This window comes from Eupeodes corollae, chromosome 3 (genome assembly GCF_945859685.1).
Source record: "Eupeodes corollae chromosome 3, idEupCoro1.1, whole genome shotgun sequence".
NCBI classification, from domain to species: Eukaryota; Metazoa; Arthropoda; class Insecta; order Diptera; family Syrphidae; genus Eupeodes; species Eupeodes corollae.
Window position 1 is genome coordinate 40,280,353 of NC_079149.1, and position 21,983 is coordinate 40,302,335.

General features: G+C 34.8%; 1 protein-coding gene across 4 annotated transcripts in view; it reads left to right on the forward strand.

The window, feature by feature from the left end:
- LOC129950117 (zwei Ig domain protein zig-8) overlaps positions 1 to 21,983 on the forward strand; it is a 425,570-nt gene that overhangs the window by 344,009 nt on the left and 59,578 nt on the right. For 3 of the 4 annotated variants that reach the window (XM_056061944.1, XM_056061943.1, XM_056061942.1), the window contains 2 exons: positions 4,004 to 4,131; positions 8,710 to 8,799. In XM_056061944.1, the coding sequence (XP_055917919.1) occupies positions 4,004 to 4,131; positions 8,710 to 8,799 (218 nt within the window). The remainder of the gene's footprint in view (positions 1 to 4,003; positions 4,132 to 8,709; positions 8,800 to 21,983) is intronic. The other variant, XM_056061945.1, reaches the window with a different exon arrangement.

Sequence of the window (21,983 nt, forward strand, 5' to 3'; positions counted from 1 at the left end):
TCAAAATTCCACTGCCATTCTATAATATAAAAGGTTCTTTGTATTGTGAGAAGGACGTTTGACGTTGCTGCTGAAATTTTGCTTTATTTTAACAACTTTTTTTTCTGTTCATCAGTTTTGCCCCCGAAAAGGAAGAATTTCCACAAACAATACAAAAGGGCAACACGATAAATAGTAGATATGCAATACATAGCTGGGGGGCAGTAGGTTTAAGAGAATACCCATCTCTCATTATATGGCATAGAGGGGTAATCTTGGTGGGGAGGAGAAGAGTCTTATGGACTGCAGAAAACTCACGTTCAAAAGAATTGGAATTCATCCCACCACCCGCGTGTTTATCCTTAGTCGTAGACTCTTATGTAGTGTCGGGAAAATTTTCATAAGCAATTTGAAAACTTATTTCAATTATTCTTATATACAAACTTATAGCTCTAGTTTCAACCATCTTTATACCCATCCCCAGATATATGCCCTCCATAATCCTGCCCCATTTTAACTTTAAACCGTCCAGGGCCATAATATCCTCGTTCATACATATATAATAATATTTTTGTCTAAACAAAAGCGAGGAAAAGATTGCGCGAGAAGTTTTCTCGTAAGTGAAGTAGTACTCGTATATAGTTTCTGGGAACAGAAACAGAATAACGGTTTGAATAAGTGTGTTTTGGGGTCAACGTTATTTAAATTCACATTGTTTTAGTTTGCCATCAGGACGAGTATATCCTTGTTTCTATAAAGTGCAAGGGGTGAAGTGAATGAATGAGTGCATTATATGAAGGGTTGTTGTTGTTTAGTTTCTGTTGTCCCTGGATCATACGGATTTTGTTGTAATTATTTTGAATTATAAATAAAAATGGAACGATAGTGTTGAATAGGAGATTATGTCCATAAAATTCAACGTAAGTATTCACAGGAGTCAAAAATCCATCCCAACAATGAAATTATTTAATTTATCAGTTCAGGTGTAAGATTTAATTTGTTGCAAGAAATGTATAAAAAGAACTTTCCAATAAGAGGTTTCATTCTGATATTAAAATAAAGATTTTAATTTCAAAAAATATCGATGGATGATTATTTCAATATAGAGAATAAAAAACTCCATTAACTTCAACATTTAATTTATTATGATTAAACAATCAAATTTGCGGACTGTATGAACTTGGTAACTATACAAATTTAATTGTTAAGGTCTTGAATATTGGAACATTAGCGTAGACCTTATTTTATTATAGAAAGATCGTAACCTTCTGTTACATATTTTTCTCAAGTGCAGCTTATTGTATTAGGGTTGCCTTAAAAGAGGTAAAGGCTTCAAAAAATTGATAAACCCTTTATTGTAAATGTTTAATCAGAGAAATAGATAATAGACTTCTACCACGAAAGCCACCAGCGCCTATTTGGAAGCGGCTTTGTCATTGGAGCCAGGCTTAGGCAATAAGTCTTAAGCTGTAGGTGCATCAACGAGCACCACATGACCATCCGCATCAAGGCTAAATTGAACAAAATTAGCCTGATATGCGCGCACGTAACACCGAAGAGAAAGATGATAACACCAAAGATATGTTCTTCGAGCTCTTAGACAATGCCAAGCTAGGAAGGAAAGACATCTTTGGTGAAATAATCGGGAAAACACAGCCTGCACTACAACACTTCCGACAACGGATTCAGGCTCAAAGATTTTGCTGGTAACCAGTACGCGTTTTCCACACCTCAACATCCACAAAGGAACTTGGAATTCTCCAGATCGATCTACCGTCAACCAGATTGACCATATTGCGATCGACGCCAGACACGCTTCCAGCATAATGGATGTCGAGGAGCTAACATCGACTCGGACTACTACCTCGTTGTAGCCAATGAAGCACTTCAGGTTTCCAGACCCAAGGCAAACCAGGGAGGCACAACTTCGAACGGATACAATCACAAGAGATCGCCAAATCCTTTTCTGACCGAGTTACAAGTAACCACTCTAGAAGTTCTCTGCCGCCAACACAATGTATCGAAAACCAGTGGCAACATTGCCAAGATGCAATCAGAGAAGCCGCCTTGGATGTGCTGGGTTTCAAACAGCCACTAACAAGCAACTCCTGGTTTGATTAGGAATATCTGCAGGCAAATACAGCCAAACAACAGGCATGCTAAGTGGCGCTGCATAAAAGGACAAGAGATCTATGAGCAGAAGAGGCAAGAGGAACACCGACTTCTCAGAAGGAAAAAGAGAGGGCATGAGAAATGTCCGGTCGAAGATGTTGAGAGGTATAAAGCAGGAATAAAGTTCAAAACTTTTATGACGGAGAGACGAAATTGACAGGTACATAAACCTAGAATCGAAGGCTGCAAAGACGAAAGTGGAAACATCATAGTGGAACAGCAGTCAATGCTGAGGATATGGAAGGATCACTTCTGCAAACTGTATTACTGCGACGACGAACTGAATTCCGCTGTCAGGCAGAATGATGATCCATTCAACATAGACGACGAAAGATAACAATGCCGTCCTCCCGACTTAGACGAAGTTAAGGTTGCCATATCTAAGCTGAAATCTAACAAAGCCACTTCAGCGGATGGCTTAAATGCCGAGCTCTTTAAAGCAGCTTTAGATAAGTTGGTTAGGAGCATGCGCCAACTTATCTGTAAGATATGGTCGGAAGAAAGCATGCCCGATGAATGGAACCTCAGCATTGTTTGCCCGATCCTGAAAAAAGGAGACCCTCTAAACTGCACCAACTATAGTGGAATCAATCTACTTAATATCGCTTATAATATCTTCTCTGCCGTAATTTGTGAACGTCTAAAGCCCATCGCCAACAACCTGATTGGTCCTTATCAGTGTGGTTTTAGACCAGGAAAATCCACAGTGGATCAAATATTCACATTACTCCTGGAAAAAACCCAAGAACACGTTGTCATGCGATTTTTTTAACATCATGCTTAAAAGAATAGTACAGAGCTCACACGTCAACACTAGAGGCACTACCTTTCAGAAGTCTGTCCAATTACTAACATATTATGCTGATGACATTGACATAATCGGAGGAACTCAGCGTGATGTCAATGGGGCTTTTGTGAGGTAGAGGCGGCAAAAATGGGTTGAACGGTTAATGAGGGCAAAACAAAGTACATGATGTCGTCAAGAAAGGACATACAACACCGACGTCTTGGTCAAAATTTCACCATCGACAGACGTAACTTTGAGGTAGTCAAGGACTTCGTCTACCTAGGCTCCGCTGTAAACGCAGAAAACAACACCAGCGCTGAGATCAAACGCAAAATAACTCTTGCTAACCGCTGTTTCTTTGGACTAAGAAAGCAATTGAGTGGTAAAGCCCTCTCTCGAGGGACTAAAGTGGTGCTATATAAGACCTTTATCATCCCCGTCCTGCTATACGGTGCAGTGGCATGGACTATGACAAAAGCGGATGAAAGCACCTTGGGTTGGTTCGAGAGAAAAGTTCTTCGTGTGATCTACGGTCCCGTATGCATCGAAGGGGAGTGGAGGACAAGATGGGACGACGAGCTGTACGGGCTGTACAGCGACGCAGACTTAGCCAGAAGGGTAAAAATATAACGAATAAGATGACTGGGTCACGTAGAGCGCATGGAAACCAATACTCCGGCCCGGAAAGTCTTCGAATCCACACCCACAGGACAGCGCAGTAGAGGAATACCGCGGATCAGGTGGCGCGCACAAGTGAAAGGTGACCTCACCCAACTGGGAGCGCGAAACTGAAGACATCTAGCTAGGGACCGAGTTAGATGGAGAAGTTTGTTGGGTGAGGCCCTATCTGTTGTAACAATTTTCTCAAATTTTTGTTTCGAAGATTCTCTAAGGCTAATTACAATTTGTAAAAATAAGAATTGAAAACTATTGTTGTATCCTGAAAATTTCCTCAGAGTACAACTTTTGTCGACTTTTATTTAAAAACCCTATCAATCTGAATAAAACAAAAAAAAATGTCTTTTCAACTTGATTCAACCAACAACGATTTTTGTTTTATTTCAGATCAAAAATCAATACTCACCGATAGCGACTGGAAGAAACTATGGATGGCTGGCGGTGTCAATCCAGACTCCAAATTAGATAACAATAATCTTGACTCGAGTGACAGTCCGATGTTTGAAGATAGCGAGGTAAGTGTTTTCTAAATAAGAATAAGAACTCTCCTGATGTATCAAGTAGAATACTTTTTCAATGGCATATGACTTGACTTTGTATAGTATATCCTAAGTGTAAGGCTACATATAAAGTCTGTCACAGTCCATCATCCACGTGTCATCAAAATCGTCAGGATTTCCTATATAGGTGTATATATAGTATACATATCCTACTGTTAGTTACTGCTTTTGTTCAATCTCTTTGATTAGGTATGTTTTTTTTTTGCATTTTCATGAGATAAAGGAAAATACTTTTTCTTTTTTATCTATACAAAAGAAGGTACTTTTGACATCAAGTGTTTGTATCTCAATTGTTATGTATAGGGGTGATTTATGTTCTTGATTTATCTGTTGAATATTATTTCTATAGACAAAAGGTAGGGTGAAATGAGTCGAAGGACACTTGTTTGAGGAGCTAGCGTAGCTACATGGCAAGTCTTTTTAGTCTAATACAAGACCAAATCATATTCCGAAACTTAAGGATTTTAAGTATCTTTTAATTGGTTCACTTCTAATTAGTTACACAAAGTTGCTTCCAATGGCGAGTTTCTTTTGATCACTCACTAGAGATTTCAAAACAGATGAAAATTTAATTTTGACAACGGAACACTATATTTTTAAAACAAGGCAACTAAAGGATCGCTTATAAATTAATCGTTCTTAGCTTCTTAGTCGGTTATCTTTGAAGAAACTCAAGAAATGGCATTGAACCGTATTCAACCTTTGAATATATATTTGAATTCAACCTATCATGAAGAGGAACGCTTGGCATGGCATCTTATAATGGACTTCCTAAACAGTTCGTTTCACATGATTTAATTCCTTCGTTACCGTTCCATATCGCTGTCATATTGTTTTCATAGAGCCGTCTTAGTACTCTCAACATTTTATGGGAGATTCCAAGGCAGCTAAGCTTGTAAAAAAGGGCGTCTCTATCGATTCAATCAAAAGCCGCTTTGTCTAGATAGGATCTAGCAATGCAGGTTAGGGTGAAAGTATGATCAACAGTAGTGTATTCTTTCCTGAAGCCTGTCCAGTTCAAAAGTCGGTCAAGATGTTGAGAGGTTTAAAAGCAAAGCAACAAAGATTTTTGTTATGGTGTTGATAAACGATATACCTCGATAGTTACTAGGGTCATTTACGTCACCTTTTTTGAATAAAGGGAAAATGATGGTTTTGCGGAAGCTTTCGGGAATGATACCGTCGTTAAATATATAGTTTAAAGCAGTCGTTAGTTTTTAAAAAAGTTTTCGGTGGCGTTTATGACAAATTCATATGCATCTATGTATTACCTCGATGACTTCTTGCGTAGAAAAATTTTGGTCCAGACTTTCGTTTCTATGTAAGGGGTAGCGTATAACATGGCGTTTGGATTTGTCCTTGAGTTTAGAAGATTTTCGAAGTGATCAGCTAAAACATTCATTTTTATTTCAAAAGGGACTTCGTTTAGGGATCGGGCGAGACTCCAAAAGGACCTGCTGTCCCTAACCTCTGATAATTTTCGTATAAACTGTTGAGTGTAGTTGTGTTGATTTTCCTTACATATCCTTTTATATGCTTTATTTGCTTCCTGATACATCTTTTTCGCAAAGTCTAAATAAGGGGTTCTCAAGAGTCTCAGAAATCCGAATGATTTTTTCCTAGCCTTTTCGCAGTCCGCGTCGAACCAGGAATTTTTCCAATTCTTTCTTATTGTTGATTGAAAGGGATGAGCTGCCTCCGATATGCAATTCATTAGTATATCTGCTCCAAGATTTGAGTTGAGCTAATTGATGTTGATGGGGTCTAATAAGGCATTGAGGTTGTCTTTGTATCTGTTAAGATAAGCATTCTTCCAACAAAGCTTCGGCAAGAGGTTCATGTTAGTTTCACTGGCGGTCGGAATTTCGGAGAGAACACATTTGACGGTCAATGAAAGGTGCTCTGATTAAATCAGTTCTTGTACCTTTAAGTCCTCTACATATTGTAACCATTTCTCTCGGACGAGACCGTAATCGATGGTTGTTTCTTCCGTTCAATAATGTTAGTCCTAACGTCTGGCACATTTCGAAATAAAATGTTTTATCATAAATTTTCATCATGTCTCCTCTAATAAATATTTTAGCATTTGTGTTCTTTGTCAAAACTTGATGTTTTATTTTTAAAAGCTTTCGTCTCCTTTCTCTTGCCGCGACGGGATAATCTCTATGTAGTGATATACAGGTGTTTTTTAAAGCCGTAGCTGATTGGAGGATTCTCCCGACATCATCTTTGTTTTGAAGTTCCACAATAACGTTCTAGATGTTTGTGTTTCTGGATCGAATAGATCACGATGAAGATATAATTCCTTGGTTATTGCATTTAAGTAAATCCATACAAAGTGATTTCGCCTTATCCTCGGCAGACACACCCGGTTCAGTTGGAAAATGGAAAGCGACGTTCTTTTCATTTGACTTTCTTGATAGAAACTTAACTTGTCGCTCGAGAGAGGCACAGAGGGATTCCATTTTAACAAGCTGATTTTGAAGTGAGAGATTGTGCTGTTGAAGAGTGTTTATATCAGCCCCGATCTTTGCCATATCTGCTTTGTTGGGAATATCTTTTAATTATCATCATCAAGCAACGAAGCCATAATGTCGTTCACAACGATTTTTAGATCCATGACTGACATTGAACCTACAGACAACATTATATTTCTGGTTTTGTCAGTAATTTTACGTGGCGGGAAGTTTTCGGGTGAAGTTTTAGATAGATCTCTCTTCGATGTTTTGCTCAGTAAAATTGAGTTATTTGAAGAATTGGTTATACGAGGTGGCGTCCATTGCATAGTTTGCTTATATATAGTTAACAATTGTAGTTTTTGCCTATAATTTGATGACTTTTGATTGAATTTTAACAGACTCACCCTCAGTTATAATTAAAAAAGGGTTTACAATGTGTTATTAACTTTAGATTGAAACTAAAACACTTAAAACTTCGTCTTTTTGCAAGAGCCTACAAAAGTTAGACTCGCTTCAAACACTCACTTACTTATTTCCACTTATGTAAGTTGCATATTGATTAAATTATTTCGATTATTTGGATGTGGATATTTAAAAAAATTTAAACATAAATTTAAATAATTTTACTTGAAAAAAATTTAAGCTAAAAGTATAATTTTCTTTCAAAAAATATTTATGAAAAAATGTTTGATTTCTTAAAAAAAATATCGAAGCATGTCTTCCAATCGAAAAATAATATTTCCATTTTGATTCTAGAATAAATAGAATTGAAATAATTTCAATTAGAGTTCAGTTTTCTCAAAAATGTATTACTTTTGAATTTTGAGAACTCAAATTACATTCAAGTTATTTATAATGAATTTTTATGTTAATTTAATTAATTTTAACATAAAGTTGTGATTTCATTTGATTTCAGTGAAAACTAAAATTCAATTTTAATGAGTTTTTTAAGAACATCAGTTTTGTATTTTATTTAATACAGATTAACTTAAAGCCACTTTGTTAGCCCTCCAACGTCAAAGATCTAACATGTGCAAGAAAATAAAACATTTCCAAAAAATTATAGAAATCTTAAGAATGAGATGAGACATACAAATTAATTTAGGTGATATTTCTTCTAAAGCTAAAGCTCAAATGGTGTTTTCAGCGTTAATACTAAGAGTATAGCATTAGTACAGCAAAGTAAGCAATAGCTTATTAACTGATAAATTATTTAATAGAGGATGTTACTAGAAAATTACTTTTAAATTAGGAATACGAGGTGTGTTCAAAAAGTACCCGGAATTTTTTAAATTCGCGGATCGGATTTTCACTGTTTACTTGTCTGTGATAGCTAAGGTTTGACGTGTTTTTATGAGCTCTTTAAACCATGGAAGAATTGAATAGTCAAAGAATTTCTATTAAATTTTGCATTTTAAATGAAATAAAGTGTAACAATAGTGTGTACGAAGATATTATTGTATGGAGATATTTTTTTGATATACAGCGAATTCGCCTGAAAATTGTTGCGTTATGATATTTAATAAAGTTAAATTCACATATAAACTTAGATGAAAGTTTTACGGGTACCTTCATTTTGAAATCACTCAAAATTTCAGGGAATACTGTGGTTCAGCTCAAAAGCACTTGCTAGCTAAACTTTAGTTACAAAAGTTCTTAATTTTTTTTTAAAAGTCTGATTCTCTTTTACCAATTTACTTATTTTAATTACTTAAACGTCATTTCAGCTTAAAATATTTTTTTTTTAAATTTTCGACAATCCTTTCATCCATTTACTGTGATTTTATAGAACATTGACGTTTAAGTTAAAATTCCATTGAAAATGTAATTAAATTTATCAAACAATTTTACTTTTAACGTGGATATATTAAACGTGTCTAAACCTTATTTTTCTTTTTAAACTCATTAAAGGTTTTCAAAGGTACCTATCAATTAAAGTTTTCTATTAATATTTATCATTCACTTAAAAAGCCTCTTTATGCTTTAACTTTAAATATATTTTTACTTATTATATTTAATTTTAACATTGAAATAAATATATGTATGTAATTATTTATTTATTTATACTTTTTAGATGATGGCACACAACACGACCGTCCAGTTAGGTGGAACAGCCTTTCTTATTTGCAAAGTTTCTGGAGTGGATAGAGTGGGTGTTAATTGGGTTTGTTTAAATAACTGTTTCTATATTATGTTTATATATAAAATATAAATTGCATGATTTTACAAATATTCCACATACAAATACCTTCAAAATCACATATGCCCTTTGTTAATTTCTTTCCTTATTTATTTTTTAATTAATTACACATTTTTTGAGTTGTTATAATATTTTTTCAAAGGTCTTCTGATTTTATTGAACCAAAACTAATGTCTCACAAATTAAATGACAGTTCATAGGGCACGAAAGGAAATCACTGTCAACGTCGTGGATAAAAGGATGATGATGCGAATAAAATGTTGATTGATGGATTTATTTTATATAGTTCAGAAATTAACTAATGCATTTTCATAATAGTTCATTCAAATAACTTATATAACATATTAAAAATGTTAAAAATTTTATGTGAGATACGGAATTGTAGATTGTTCCAACGACAACGATAACAAAAATCTATGATCAAGATGTTGTAAAAAAAAATTAATAATGCTCTTGCCTTTTTGTTAGCTTCATTTTAGCATTTTTACAGTCCCTTGGATAAGGGGATCATTTTAAATCACGGAAATCGTCCCACTATGTCTCGCAACAAAAAGCCAAATTTAAAACGAGGGAAATCTATATAAGTTAAATGGATAACACGATTAGGGTTGAAGCTTCTTCTCCCCTACAAAAATTGTTCATGTCCGTGATAACCTCAGATAATATCATTGTTAGGGTCATATATCAATTGATTAGCATTATTGTTATCCGAAAAGCTGCATCCAGAAATGTTTTAGTCTTCTTAACTGTGACTGCATATTGTTCAACATTTTCGTTGTGAACTTATAAGATTTTAAGGAATATTCGTGTTAATCGAATCAGGTCAAAACACCAAAAAAGGATTAGGTACTCTTACTATGGTGGGCTATATGGGTTTGTCTAAAACAGTTGGATAAACAATATTTTTAGTTTTTCCATTTTGAGCATGAATTAATAAACTCTGGAACAGGCAACATAGTTGGCCATGTCATAAACATGATTCTTCCAAATTGACTCCACAAACGTGAAGTGTTTGCCCTTGGGCCTTATTTATGAACACCGCAAATGATAAACTACAGGATACTGTAATCTTTAGAATTCAAATGGCATATCAGTTGGAATCAGAGGGATACTTGGTATCAAACACACTTCTCCTTTTGATTTACCAGTTGAGATTGTAGCTTCAATCAAATTTGGCAATAACTTTTTCAATACCAGTCTGGTGCCATTACACAGTTTTGGTGGATTAATGTTAAGCAATAAAATAATAAAAGAACCAATTATCAGATTCCAGCAATGCGGTATTATACCACACCTGGCAGTTTCGATTGAATTTGAAAATTAGTGGCATTGATATGAATGTTGTTTGGTGCTAAAATGGTGTGTTCTCTCAACCAATCTTGATTTCTGTAATTCTGAAAAATATTCGGAAAAACACTTTTAATCATTTCATCTATAGATTGCACAATTGTACAAACATTTTTCGGTGAATTGGATAAAGTGATAAATCCGTTGGTACTATCAATTGGTATTTTGCCATCACCAATTTCTAAGAATTGTTATAATAACTCACGGTCTGTTACATCATTATGTACGTGAATACGCATATTAATGTTCAGAGTCAATTTTCGTACATATCTTCAAATAACCAGATCTTTTTGGGAAGATATGACATTCTTGGAGGATGTGTCAATCCATTTTTACACAAATGGGTCAAAAACAAAAGAATGAATCTACAAACTCTATAATAGTCCATAACTGTCGATCATCTCTAATGGAGATGGCACAATAGTTTAATATTCACCTTTGCTGGGTGCCACGCCATAGAGACATTCTAGAAAACTGTAAGGCATATGAACTCACAGGAACGGTACAGTACAGCCCATCCTACCACGTTTGGCAAGTACTGGCATACCAATCGCTACTTGTAAACTGTTGCTAATGCAAGTCTCTGTGAGGAGGTCAGGCACCAGGTGATACAACATCACCACGTGTCAAGTCACAAAAAACATCTGGCCAACACTGGATTTATAACGTTCAAGGTGCTTGCTTTCTCTAAACAGATCCCAAAGAAGCTCGATAATAGGTGTCATAACCAGACACTGTCTAATAGGAAAGCACGCTACGAGACTAGGCGTATTCTCAAATGACTTATGCAGAAGCTGTATGGGCAAGGAAGAGGAAGAAACGGTTCCTCATCTTCTCTGCACATGCCCTGCTCTGGCTCGAAAACGCAAGAATAACCTAGGAGAATTCTTTTTTAACGCTCTAAACGATCTAAATCTTATCGTTATAATCAGCCTCTTACGTTTCGTAAGAGACGCAAGCTGGTTCCATTGAGCTTAGGAGGAAGCCTCAAGATTCATGTGGTATCACAATGGGCCATTAAGCTGGCCTAAGTGTGTCGGTTTCCATCTTGGACAACCACTATACCCTAACCTCCAAATAACTGATGACTTCAAACAGGCCTTTATTTCATGTGTAGGAGTTGATCGAGGAATGACAGGCAATGTTTGACGAAAGTCGTCTGACAGCAATATCAGAACACCACCAAAACAGTTGTTGACTACCGCGTAAATCTTGCATTATTCGATTAAATCCTTCTATTGATTTTTTATTCAAATGGGGTGGCGCAACAGTCCGTTGTGAACTAGTGCCTAGTGACTTACAACACTCAACCATTCCTGTGTGCGAGTACTGTTGTCAGGAATGGAAGGGACCTACAATTTTAGGCGGAATCCGAACGGCTAGTTTGAGAAAGCACTTTTTCATGACAAGAATTACTCTTGAAGGATTTGTCAATTCCTCGCAAGAGGTGGCACAGGCAGGGATTGAACCCAAGACCCCTTGCATGACTGTCCAACGCAATAACCATCATGCCACGGGTACTGCAAATAAAATAATTGATTTTAATTGCAGAAGTTTTGCCATAGCAGAGTGTGCGGTACAACCACCTTCTAAACATGTAGCAGCAATTCCTGAAGATGCAAATGCCAATTCAGTTTTGTGTTCCGATCGAATAGTCGCTAAATTAAATAATACAACGAAAGTTTTGCCTGTAGCACCAGGTGCATCCAAGAAATATAATCTACCTGTATTATTTGAAACGGCTTGCATGATTGTGTCAATTTGGTTATATGCGATTGTACAAATAAACGTAAATCATAAGAACTGAACTAAAGCTTCGTTATACATTTCCAAGGTTATCAACAAATCGGGATTTCTTTAAGAATTAGTAAAAATTTTGTGTGTATGGGAGTATAGAAAGATGTTGATTGTACACCTTTTTCAAGACTTTTTTTTAATTTTCTCTACGTACAAAGCTTTCCTGGACTTTCACAAATATTTCAAGACCAAAATAAGGCAAATCAGTGAAGGCATTGTTAAGTTATAATATTACAACGAAAAGTGGCATTGATTTGTATATATATAGATTATTAACTTCCCATAGGAAGTAATTGTAATGGGTCCGATATGTCAAATTTAAAATGTTGATATCGCTCGACGTTTAAAAGTCCCTAGAGTTGAAATAAAAGCTCCTGTTCGTGCGTGTGTACGTATGTTCGTACGTTCGCGACGTTATTTGCGTTGTCCATAGCTCAAGCGCAAGAAGAAATATCGACTTCAAATAAATATTGTTATACAGATAATAACGCAAAAAGATGCAGAAAGGCCTCTCAAGAAAATTGCGTTGGCGGTTGTTTTTACCATAGCAGTTTAAAAAAAGGTGAATATTTTGATTAACCCTTAATATCTTACGAAGCAAAAACGCTGGAGACTTGAATTAAATTTTATATAATATATTGTAACGTGATATCAAAGAAGTATATTTTTTGAAAAAATCCATTTAACGGTTTTTTTATAAATCAAAAAAACTGAAAAACAAATTTGTCACCTCGGAAATTTGTCGAATACAAAATGATTTTATCCCCAAAACAATTTTGTGCAACGAAAAATAACGTTTTTAACATCTGGTAAAATTTTGAGAAAAATCGAATTGACTGTTTTCCTAAAAAAAAATAAAAACCTAAAAACAAAACATTACTCAAAGTTGGTAAAATATGATTTTCGACTTAAATATGTTTTTAAAAATTTGAGATATTGGCTGTATACTGCTTTTATCTTTAAGTACGCAAATTTGGTAAAAATTGATGTTCGGTTCTTGATATCGTTGTTTCGACCAATTAAAACTGTTTGATACTACAATTAATTCTAAGTCTATAATGTTAATGTTAAATGAGCTAAATTGAAAAAAAAAGTTCAAATAGGCCTGAGTATACCGTGCTTAATATTTCCTCAGAAAAATTGACCATTATCACCATCAACATTTTTTTTTTATTTTTCTTAAAACGAAATATGGGTCTACTTATATATTTTTTGCTATACAGATTTTTTAAGAAATAAATATTCACACAAATTATTTGCTTATAGAGAAACAATAATAAGTCATTTAGTACAATTGCTTAGGCACAATATTCGAAGAATTGATACTTCCGAAATTTGACACTTTTTAAAACCGTTGTTAATTCTAAATGCTTTCTCGTAGAAAAAAGTTAAGTTAAGCTATTTTATTGTTGATCTATAAGTTCAAAAATTATAACCCAAATTTTCGACAAAAATAAAGCTTGAAAACTTGTATGTTCAAGTATGATTTTTAGTTGACTTATTGTCAAATGTTAAAAGCGATGTTCAAATTATCATAAAAAAGCCACATTTGATTATTTTGATATTTTGACTATTAACATTATTCATAGTATTATTTAGTTGACATCTAAAAACAAGATGTACACAGCTACAAAATCGAAATCCCTTTTGAAGAAGACAAAAATATGGCTGTTAGTATTTTAAAGAGCAAATTAATCTTCTAAGTCTTCAAGCATGTACAACCTTAAAGCAAACGAGATCAGATTATTCCCCTTTTTGTTACCCATTTGCTTTTTAATCTTATTCTTACTAATCTTACAGACCTTCCTTTTTTTCATAATCAGACTGAAAGAAGTATGAAAATATTACAAACTCTTGCAATACGTTAAACTTTAATCTGCAAAAAAAAGTCGAACTAAAATCAATCCCTCTGTTTTTCTTCTTTGAGTTCATCTCTTTAATCAATGGAAAGTTAAATTCCATTTGAATTATACATTCTGACTCTTTCCATTCATAGTCAAAATATGAGCACACCTACCTATAAAACAAACTTCAAAATTCTTTTCAAGTTCTTTTTAAGAGGCTCAAATTTCATACCTCTTCAGCTTGAGTTAGCTTCTAATCAAAAATGTCTAATCCCAGCCCTCTACATGAAGTCCTTAACAACTAAAGGCAGGTAGCCTTTGAATATAAAAACAAAAACCGTATGGACTGCCAAAATAACGAGAACGAAAAGTTAAAGAAAAAAAAAGAAAACAACTAAATGAATAAAACAAAGAAAACCATAGAAACTGTGCCAGCATTCAAATGGAACAAGGACATGTGCATAACAAGAAGAAATGACTGCAAAATGACGGGATTCATGTATAACAACGTACATAAATATATATGTATACGTCGTCGTAGGTATATATGTTAAAGGTGTAGTGTATAGTGTGTGATAAAGTTCTTATAGGATCCTTATAGATATTTCTTGAAGCTGGCTCACGTGAATTTCACAATCCGCACTCTGTAGATATTCTTCTATACATAAACATGGATAAGCTTTTTATACCCATTCGTGTTTTATGTTCCTCGCAGAGTTTTCGCTTTTTCCAGGTTTTATTATATCTACTATACTTCTTGTTGTATACCTGTAGCTAAGGGTATGTTGGCGTATAATATTTTTGTCATATTTTTTACTTGTTCACTCCTTCTTTGTAAGCACATTACATCCCCTTTATGGAACATGGAAGAGTTTTGTCCTTTAAAGAAAAAACTTTGGTATCCCTCTGATGGCTTAAGGATACGAGAAAAACATCTTGATTGACTAACGTCATATTAAGTTGGTAAGAGAAAAAAATTGTAGCTTCTAAAAAAATAAATGAATAAAAAGTCCTTGCTGAAAAATATCTTATATCTATTTATACCCTCTCCCTTTTCACTTTAGAAAAAAAAAAAAGAGTTTATAAAAATTATTTTCCGGAAAATATCTTTAAATTTAAATTGCGAAAAACTCCCTTTCCGGTTAGTTTAGTTTTTTTTCGATTTTATTTAGATAACTCTCGTAACCCTGAAGCTTAGCAAACCCTGAACCTTAACTAACTACTCATACTCGAAAAATGTATGGTATAATGAACTTTCTTAAAGTAATGATTTGTCATTCCGGTTGAGTTGGGTTGGTTAAAAGGGAACACAATTATAGAGTTATTGATTTCAAGTTCAAAGTTGCAGAAGACTTCTTCTTAAAGATTTTATAACGTAAATTAATTTAAAGAATACTAACAAATACCAAAAGCATATCTTATATTCATTTAAGGAAAAGTTGTTGCTTTGTAAGTTAGTTTTGTAATTAATTATATTTTGTTGTTTGATGGAGTAACCCGCTTAAGAGAAACGCAATTTTTCCGTTGCAATAATCGTATGTACTAGATTTAATTTGAATTTAAACTGAATCTTAAAATATACAATTTGACTCAAAATACTAAACAAACATGAATTTTAATTGACAATTCTTATTATCCAAGAAATATTAGTATTCGAAAAAAATTAAGAAATGTTAAAAAGATTGCTTAATGTGCATTGCACATCATAGTTTTCTCTTAAGGTGGTTTGATAATATACTAATCAAAAGAAGTTAATATAGATAAATATGCTTTTACAAATTATCTAAATTATTTTATATTTGAAGATCATTCATTCTCAATCGCTAAAAACAGAAAATTTGTATATTTAGAAATTGAAAACGTTCCATTGCCATTGAGATTGTGATAGAACCAGAATCTTGTGTCAATAAGGGTAGGAATTACTTACTTACTTATTTACTTAAGGTGGCGCTACAGTCCTGTGTGAACTAGGGCCTCAACCAACAAACTTCTATATCTTGCTCGGTCCCTAGTTAGATGTCTCCAGTTGGGTGAGGTCATCTTCCACTTGAACTCGGTCTTCCTCTACTGAGCTGTCCTGTGAATGTAGATTTAAAGACTTTCTGGACTGGAGCATTGGTTTCCATCCGCTTTACGTGACCCTTCTGTCTAAGTCTACGTCGTTGTACAGCCCATACAGCTCGTCGTTCTATCTTCTCCTCCACTCCCCTTCGATGCGTATGGGACCGTAGATCACACGAAGAACTTTTCTCTCGAAGCGACCCAAGCTGCATTCATCCGATTTTGTCATAGTCCACCGTATAGAAGGACGGGGATGATAAGGGTCTTATAAAGCAATACTTAAGCCCCTCGAGAGAGACGATTTTACCACTCAATTGCTTTCTTAGACCAAAGACACAGCGGTTAGCAAGAGTTATTCTTCGTTTGATCTCAGTGCTGGTGTTGTTTTCTGTGTTTACAGCGGAGCCTAGGTAGACGAAATCCTTGACTACCTCAAAATTACGTCTGTCGATGGTGACGTTTTGACCAAGACGTCGGTGTTCAATATGTCCTTTCTTGACGACACAGCATGTACTTTGTTTTGCCCTCATTAACCGTTAAACTCATTTTTGCCGCCTATGCCTCAATACTCACAAAACCCCCATTGACATCACGATGAGTTCTTCTAATTATGTCAATGTCATCAGCATATGCCAGTAATTGGACAGACTTTTGAAAGATAGTGCCTCTAGTGTTGACGTGTGAGCTCTGCACTATTCTTTCAAGCACGATTTAAAAAAATCACATGACAGCGCATCACCTTGTATAAAACCTTTTTTGACATCGAAAGGTTCTGTTAAGTTGTTTCCAACCTTTATGGAGCACTTTCGTCTTTGCAGCTTTTGGTTCTAGGTTTATGTACCTGTGAATTTCGTTTCACCTGTTTATAAAAGTTTTGAACTTCATTCCTGCTCTTAAACCTCTCAACATCTTCGACCGCACGCTTCTCATGTCCCCTTTTTTTCCTTCTGAGAAGTCGGTATTCCTCTCGCCTCTTCTGCTCATAGAGCTCTCGTCCTTTTATGCAGTGCCGCTTTGCGTACCTGTTGTTTGGCCGCATTTGACTGCCAACTTTCCTTATCAAACCAGGGGTTTCTTTTTGGTGGCTACTTGAAACCCAACATATCAGAGGCGGCATCTCTAATTACATCTTGGCAATGTTTCCACTGGTTTTTGGTTCATTGTTTAGGTGGCAGAGAAATTCGAGAGAGGTTACTTGTAACTCGGTCGGAAAAGGATTTGGCGATCTCTTGCGATTATAGCCGTTCGACGTTGTTCCTTCTCCCAGCACCTTCCTGTTTTGCCTTGGGTCTGGAAATCCGAAGTGCTATCTTGGCTAAAACGAGGAAGTAGTCCGAGTCGATTTTAGGTCCTCGGAAAGTTCGTACATCCATGATGCTGAAATCGTGTCTGGCGTCGATCGCAATATGGTCAATCTGGTTGACGGTAGATTGATCTGGAAAACTACAAGTTTCTTATTGGATGTTGAGGTGTGGAAAACGCATACTGTCTACCATGACGTTTTGCCCCGCAGCAAAATCTATGAGTCCGAATCCGTTGTCGGAAGTGTTGTCGTGCAAGCTGTTCTTCCCGACTATTCCAAAAAAGATGTCTTCCCTTTCAAATAAGCGCTGTTGGTTTTCGTGGTAGCAGTCACCATAGTAAATATCTCAGTTTTTCATCATCTTTTTGCCCGGCCCATCCCAGCGTATTTCCTGGATGGCGGTGATATCTGCTTTATTGCGGTCTAGGGCTTCCTTACATTCCACGTGCATATCCGAAGTTCGTTGTCCTTAATTCGTTTGCGTTCGTTGTCAACAGTAAATCCGTCCGTATCCGAGGCTTGTTTGTGCTTCGCAACTATGAAAGCTTTTACGTGGCCAGGAAGTCACCCCGACGGCACAACCCCTTACCTGGAGGGCCAGATCCTAAGTATAACTCCAAGGATGGGAAGCCGGATAAAACCGCTCCTTATAGGCCTGGGCTTCGAATAAGTCGAAGAAGCCCTATAAGGTGTTCACTAAGTAGTTCAACCTTACTGGAACTGTAGACGCCACCGTTGATTCTATCTCGAGAATTCGTCCGCTACCGCCTGGATAAGGAGAGGTGCCTTAGTGGAAACACCTCTCCTTACCTCTCTCGTTTGCTGCCCCCAACAACTTTCCACTGAGGTTGGAACCCAATCTCCAGTTGAGGTACTAGGCATCCGATGTTCACCACGGGGAGGTGACAGTAGGATTTTATAGATTTTTCTCAAAATAATTTGGCTATATTTTACTTGGTTAAAATGTTATATAACCTACTATTAAAAAACACAGTATCTCACTTCTCTTAATTGCAAAAAGTTTAATTTTTGAAAAAAATTATGTGTTAGCGACAAAAAAACCAAATATATCGTCTTCAGCAAATTTAATACACCTCTTAACATTATCTACCAATACTCAACTATGGAACAATTTAGTCAGTTTAAATATCTTGAACTTTGGGTGGACTCATCGAATTCGAATTCGAGTTCGTAGTAACTTACCTGAAGGCCTAAAAAAATGTTTTCAACATTTGCAGCTGTAAAATATTGACAGAAATAAAAATAGGCCATATAAACGAAAATATGAACCTAATCAGTGCTCTGGAGTGACTTAATTTAACATTTTCAATGTGATTTAGTTTTTAGTAATAGCCGAGTTTTTATTTGTTAAAAGATTATTGATTTATAAGTGAATACTTTTTATTTATTTTACGACGATATCTTCATTCCTGAGGTGTGATCGACGAAAGAAGGTCGAAATTTTCAATCAGACAATTTGGATCTATTACAATTATTTCCTCTGGGAAGTTCAAAATTTAGTAAGATTTCCAGTTCCACAGTTTTTTTTTCCAATAATGGTATCCTTCCAAAACTTAGTCAATATAGACACCTGAGTCATTTTCAAATAACTTTGGTTAAATTAAGTCATTATTTCATGAAAGCTAAACATAAAATAGAGCCAAGTCATATAAACTTGAAATTTAATCATTTTACTAAACAAAGCAAATATCGTCAATTTTTCATTGCTTTGAACGTTTTGGACACCTTCTTGTTATCAATATTTTTATATGTGTAGCAAGTAGCTTAACATGAAATACAAGGATACTAAACTTTTAATAGGTATATTTATCTAAAAACTAAAAACACACTTAACAAGCACTTTTCTAAATATTTTTATACCCATACTTCTATATACATAAAGTAAAGGTTTAGCACATAAAAGTTTATAAATTTAAACTAAGAGTTTCTTGTTTTTTCTTCTCTAATATAAGACCACCTAAAGTAGTTTCACTATTCTATCGATAGAGTAAAATTTTAATTAAAATGTCCAATGTAACCAAAGAACTATTTTTGTCTACACATTATGTGCTTTATGTGAAAATAGTTCATCGATACTTAGTTTAAACCCTTTTCTATACAAAGTGAAAATTGAAATATTCGTACTACCTATGTATATTATATACACTGAAAATACATGTGTCTACACATACCAAAAAAGGTGGAAGAAAAGTGAAGACAATGCAGTCAAAACTCAAGTATACATCTTCATGAACGAACATTATTGCTGTGCTGGCTACTGGTGAGAATCCCAGAAGCTTAGAAACTTTGTCACAGACCATACCTTTAAGAGTGATATATTTAAAGGTATGAATGTAACTTGGTAACTAGCGCTAAGACGAAGAGAACTACGACTTCGTCGACAGCCAAAAACAGATAACCCAGGCCACATCACCGTACCAAAGAAATACAACGATGACAATGAAATGGTTTTGGATATTTTGCCAAAAAGGACATTTCATATATTTCTAAAAAGACACAGTCTCTTGCTCCTTCATGGCAAAACCATTATGAATTGAAGTGTGTGTAGTGTATACAAGAAAGAGGGGCGAATCGATCCAAGTACACCCCCAGATAAAAGACTTACACGGCAATTTTTGTTGAATTTTAATATACGAATGTATTTTGTACGGATGCATATGCATATAGCATATAAAGTGTATCAAATGGTACCTAGCTATATCGCCTGTCCAAAATTTCCCAAATGAATTTAAACATACATAGTAACACCATGTTGCAGACAGGATAGACGAGTATCTTTAAACCTGTCTCCTCTACTCTACTCAACTCGAAACCTCTACAAATATTGCCATTGCTTTACAAGGACATTTGTGTTATACCAGAAGCTTTGCCAGAGTTTGCATGTGACATAGGACACGAAAGACGTTTGACTACGTACACGAGTGTATATGTAAAATTAGGAGGACTTTCCTTTTGCTATCGACATTTTTGTGAAGTTATCTTTTTCGTTCTTGCTCGGCAATATGCTAGGCATGTCCTGACATAACACGCACGCACCGCGCATTTGTTTCGAGATCCTATCGAAGTTCTTTGAATGGTCAAAAATAATGCAGCAAAAACCATTAGGGCAGGACGAACAGACTTGTCTGGATGTCTGCCTTCTTCTGAAGGCTGCCACTTGAACTTTATGTTCATAAATTACATTTTTTTACAGAGACAAAATCGTGCGGTAAGAACTTCCCAATTGTCACAAGTTCGTCCTCGAAAAGTGAACAAAAATTCTACAAAAGATTTAATGTTATTGTTATATCTTTGACGTGGTTATAGCTATGAGATTGTAGATTATTTTTTATATGTATGTGTGATGTTAGACTTCGATGGCGGATGGCTTCTAGTTTGGGAGATAAAAAAAAAACTTGAAGTCGATCAAAAACAAAAGTAAGAAGAAAATGAAAGAAAATTATTTATTTGTGTAGCTGGACACCTATTGTTAAATTTATAGAGAAAGTAAGGACATCAAGAAATACAATGGTAGGTATACTCAAGTCAATTGGTTTTCTAGACATCATGCAATTTTTTTTGTTTTATCGAAGAAAAATGGACTCTAGACTCTTTTTAATCTAGAAGACAAGATAAAATGAACAAAAAGAAATCGTAAATTATTTTTGGGCGTAATAGATTTTTATATACAAGACAACCATACAACTTATAAAATAATTCTAAAAACAAGGCCCAAATACGTTAACAGCAATTTTCAAAAAGAGACTTCATTGGTATGAGTTTTTTCTTACAGATAAATTAATGGAAAAATAATGGATAGATATCAGAAAAATGGAAGCAATGGCTTCGGTTGCAGCACCATTTTTCTTTCCTTTAATTGTCTATGACCGATTTCAAGCAGTATGTTCTCCATGTCTCCTTTTAATTTGCCCAACAAAATAAATTTAATAGAATAAAATGACAAGTTCTCAGGGATAAATCATGATCCTTTCTTTGATTAAGTCAAGAAACTTTTCAACAATCAGTCAAAAATGCACGTAATCACTAATGATGATTATTTGATGAAAGTATTGATAATTTTGATCGATTAAAAGGGCCCAATCGGTGAAGATACGATGTTTTAGGTGATAAACTGGTTGGATTTCTAAGGTAACTTAACATCAAAAACCTATTGGAAAATACGGTGTAGTAACATTTTGAAACTATTTGTTAAAAACATTGACGATAAATAAAATAAACCTGGGTTTTCGCAAAGACTACGGGCTATATTCTTAGATTGCCTTAAGCAACGCACACATACGATGTCATATCATTAACTTCAAATTTGTCTCCTGGCCGAGAAGGTGCTTCACTACATTTGACTATTTACAATTACGTCATTATTCAATTCTAAACATTCCAAAATTTTGTTAGTTTTATGAGATGTGACTTGAATAAGTTCATAATTTTTTATTGAATTTTTACAAATAAAGCGTGTTTCGTTCCATATAAAATAATGACGTAGTTGTTAATAGGCCAATGCCTAAAATATCAGCTTTAAATGTGACGTCTGTTTAAATAGCAGACTATTTAGAATTAAACCTTTAATTTTTACCAAGCAAAGAAGTCAGTTCACAAAAATGTATGTATGTATCTTAAAGACGTGCATTTAATCAAAAATGTCATTCTTCTTATAAATAATCTCAAATAAGGATAGCATTAAGACGAAAAAATTTGCTATTTTTGGATTAGTGGTATGAACATTTAAAAAATGTAGCACTCCTTTTGGTCTAGGTTCGTCTGGTCAAAGTTTACTT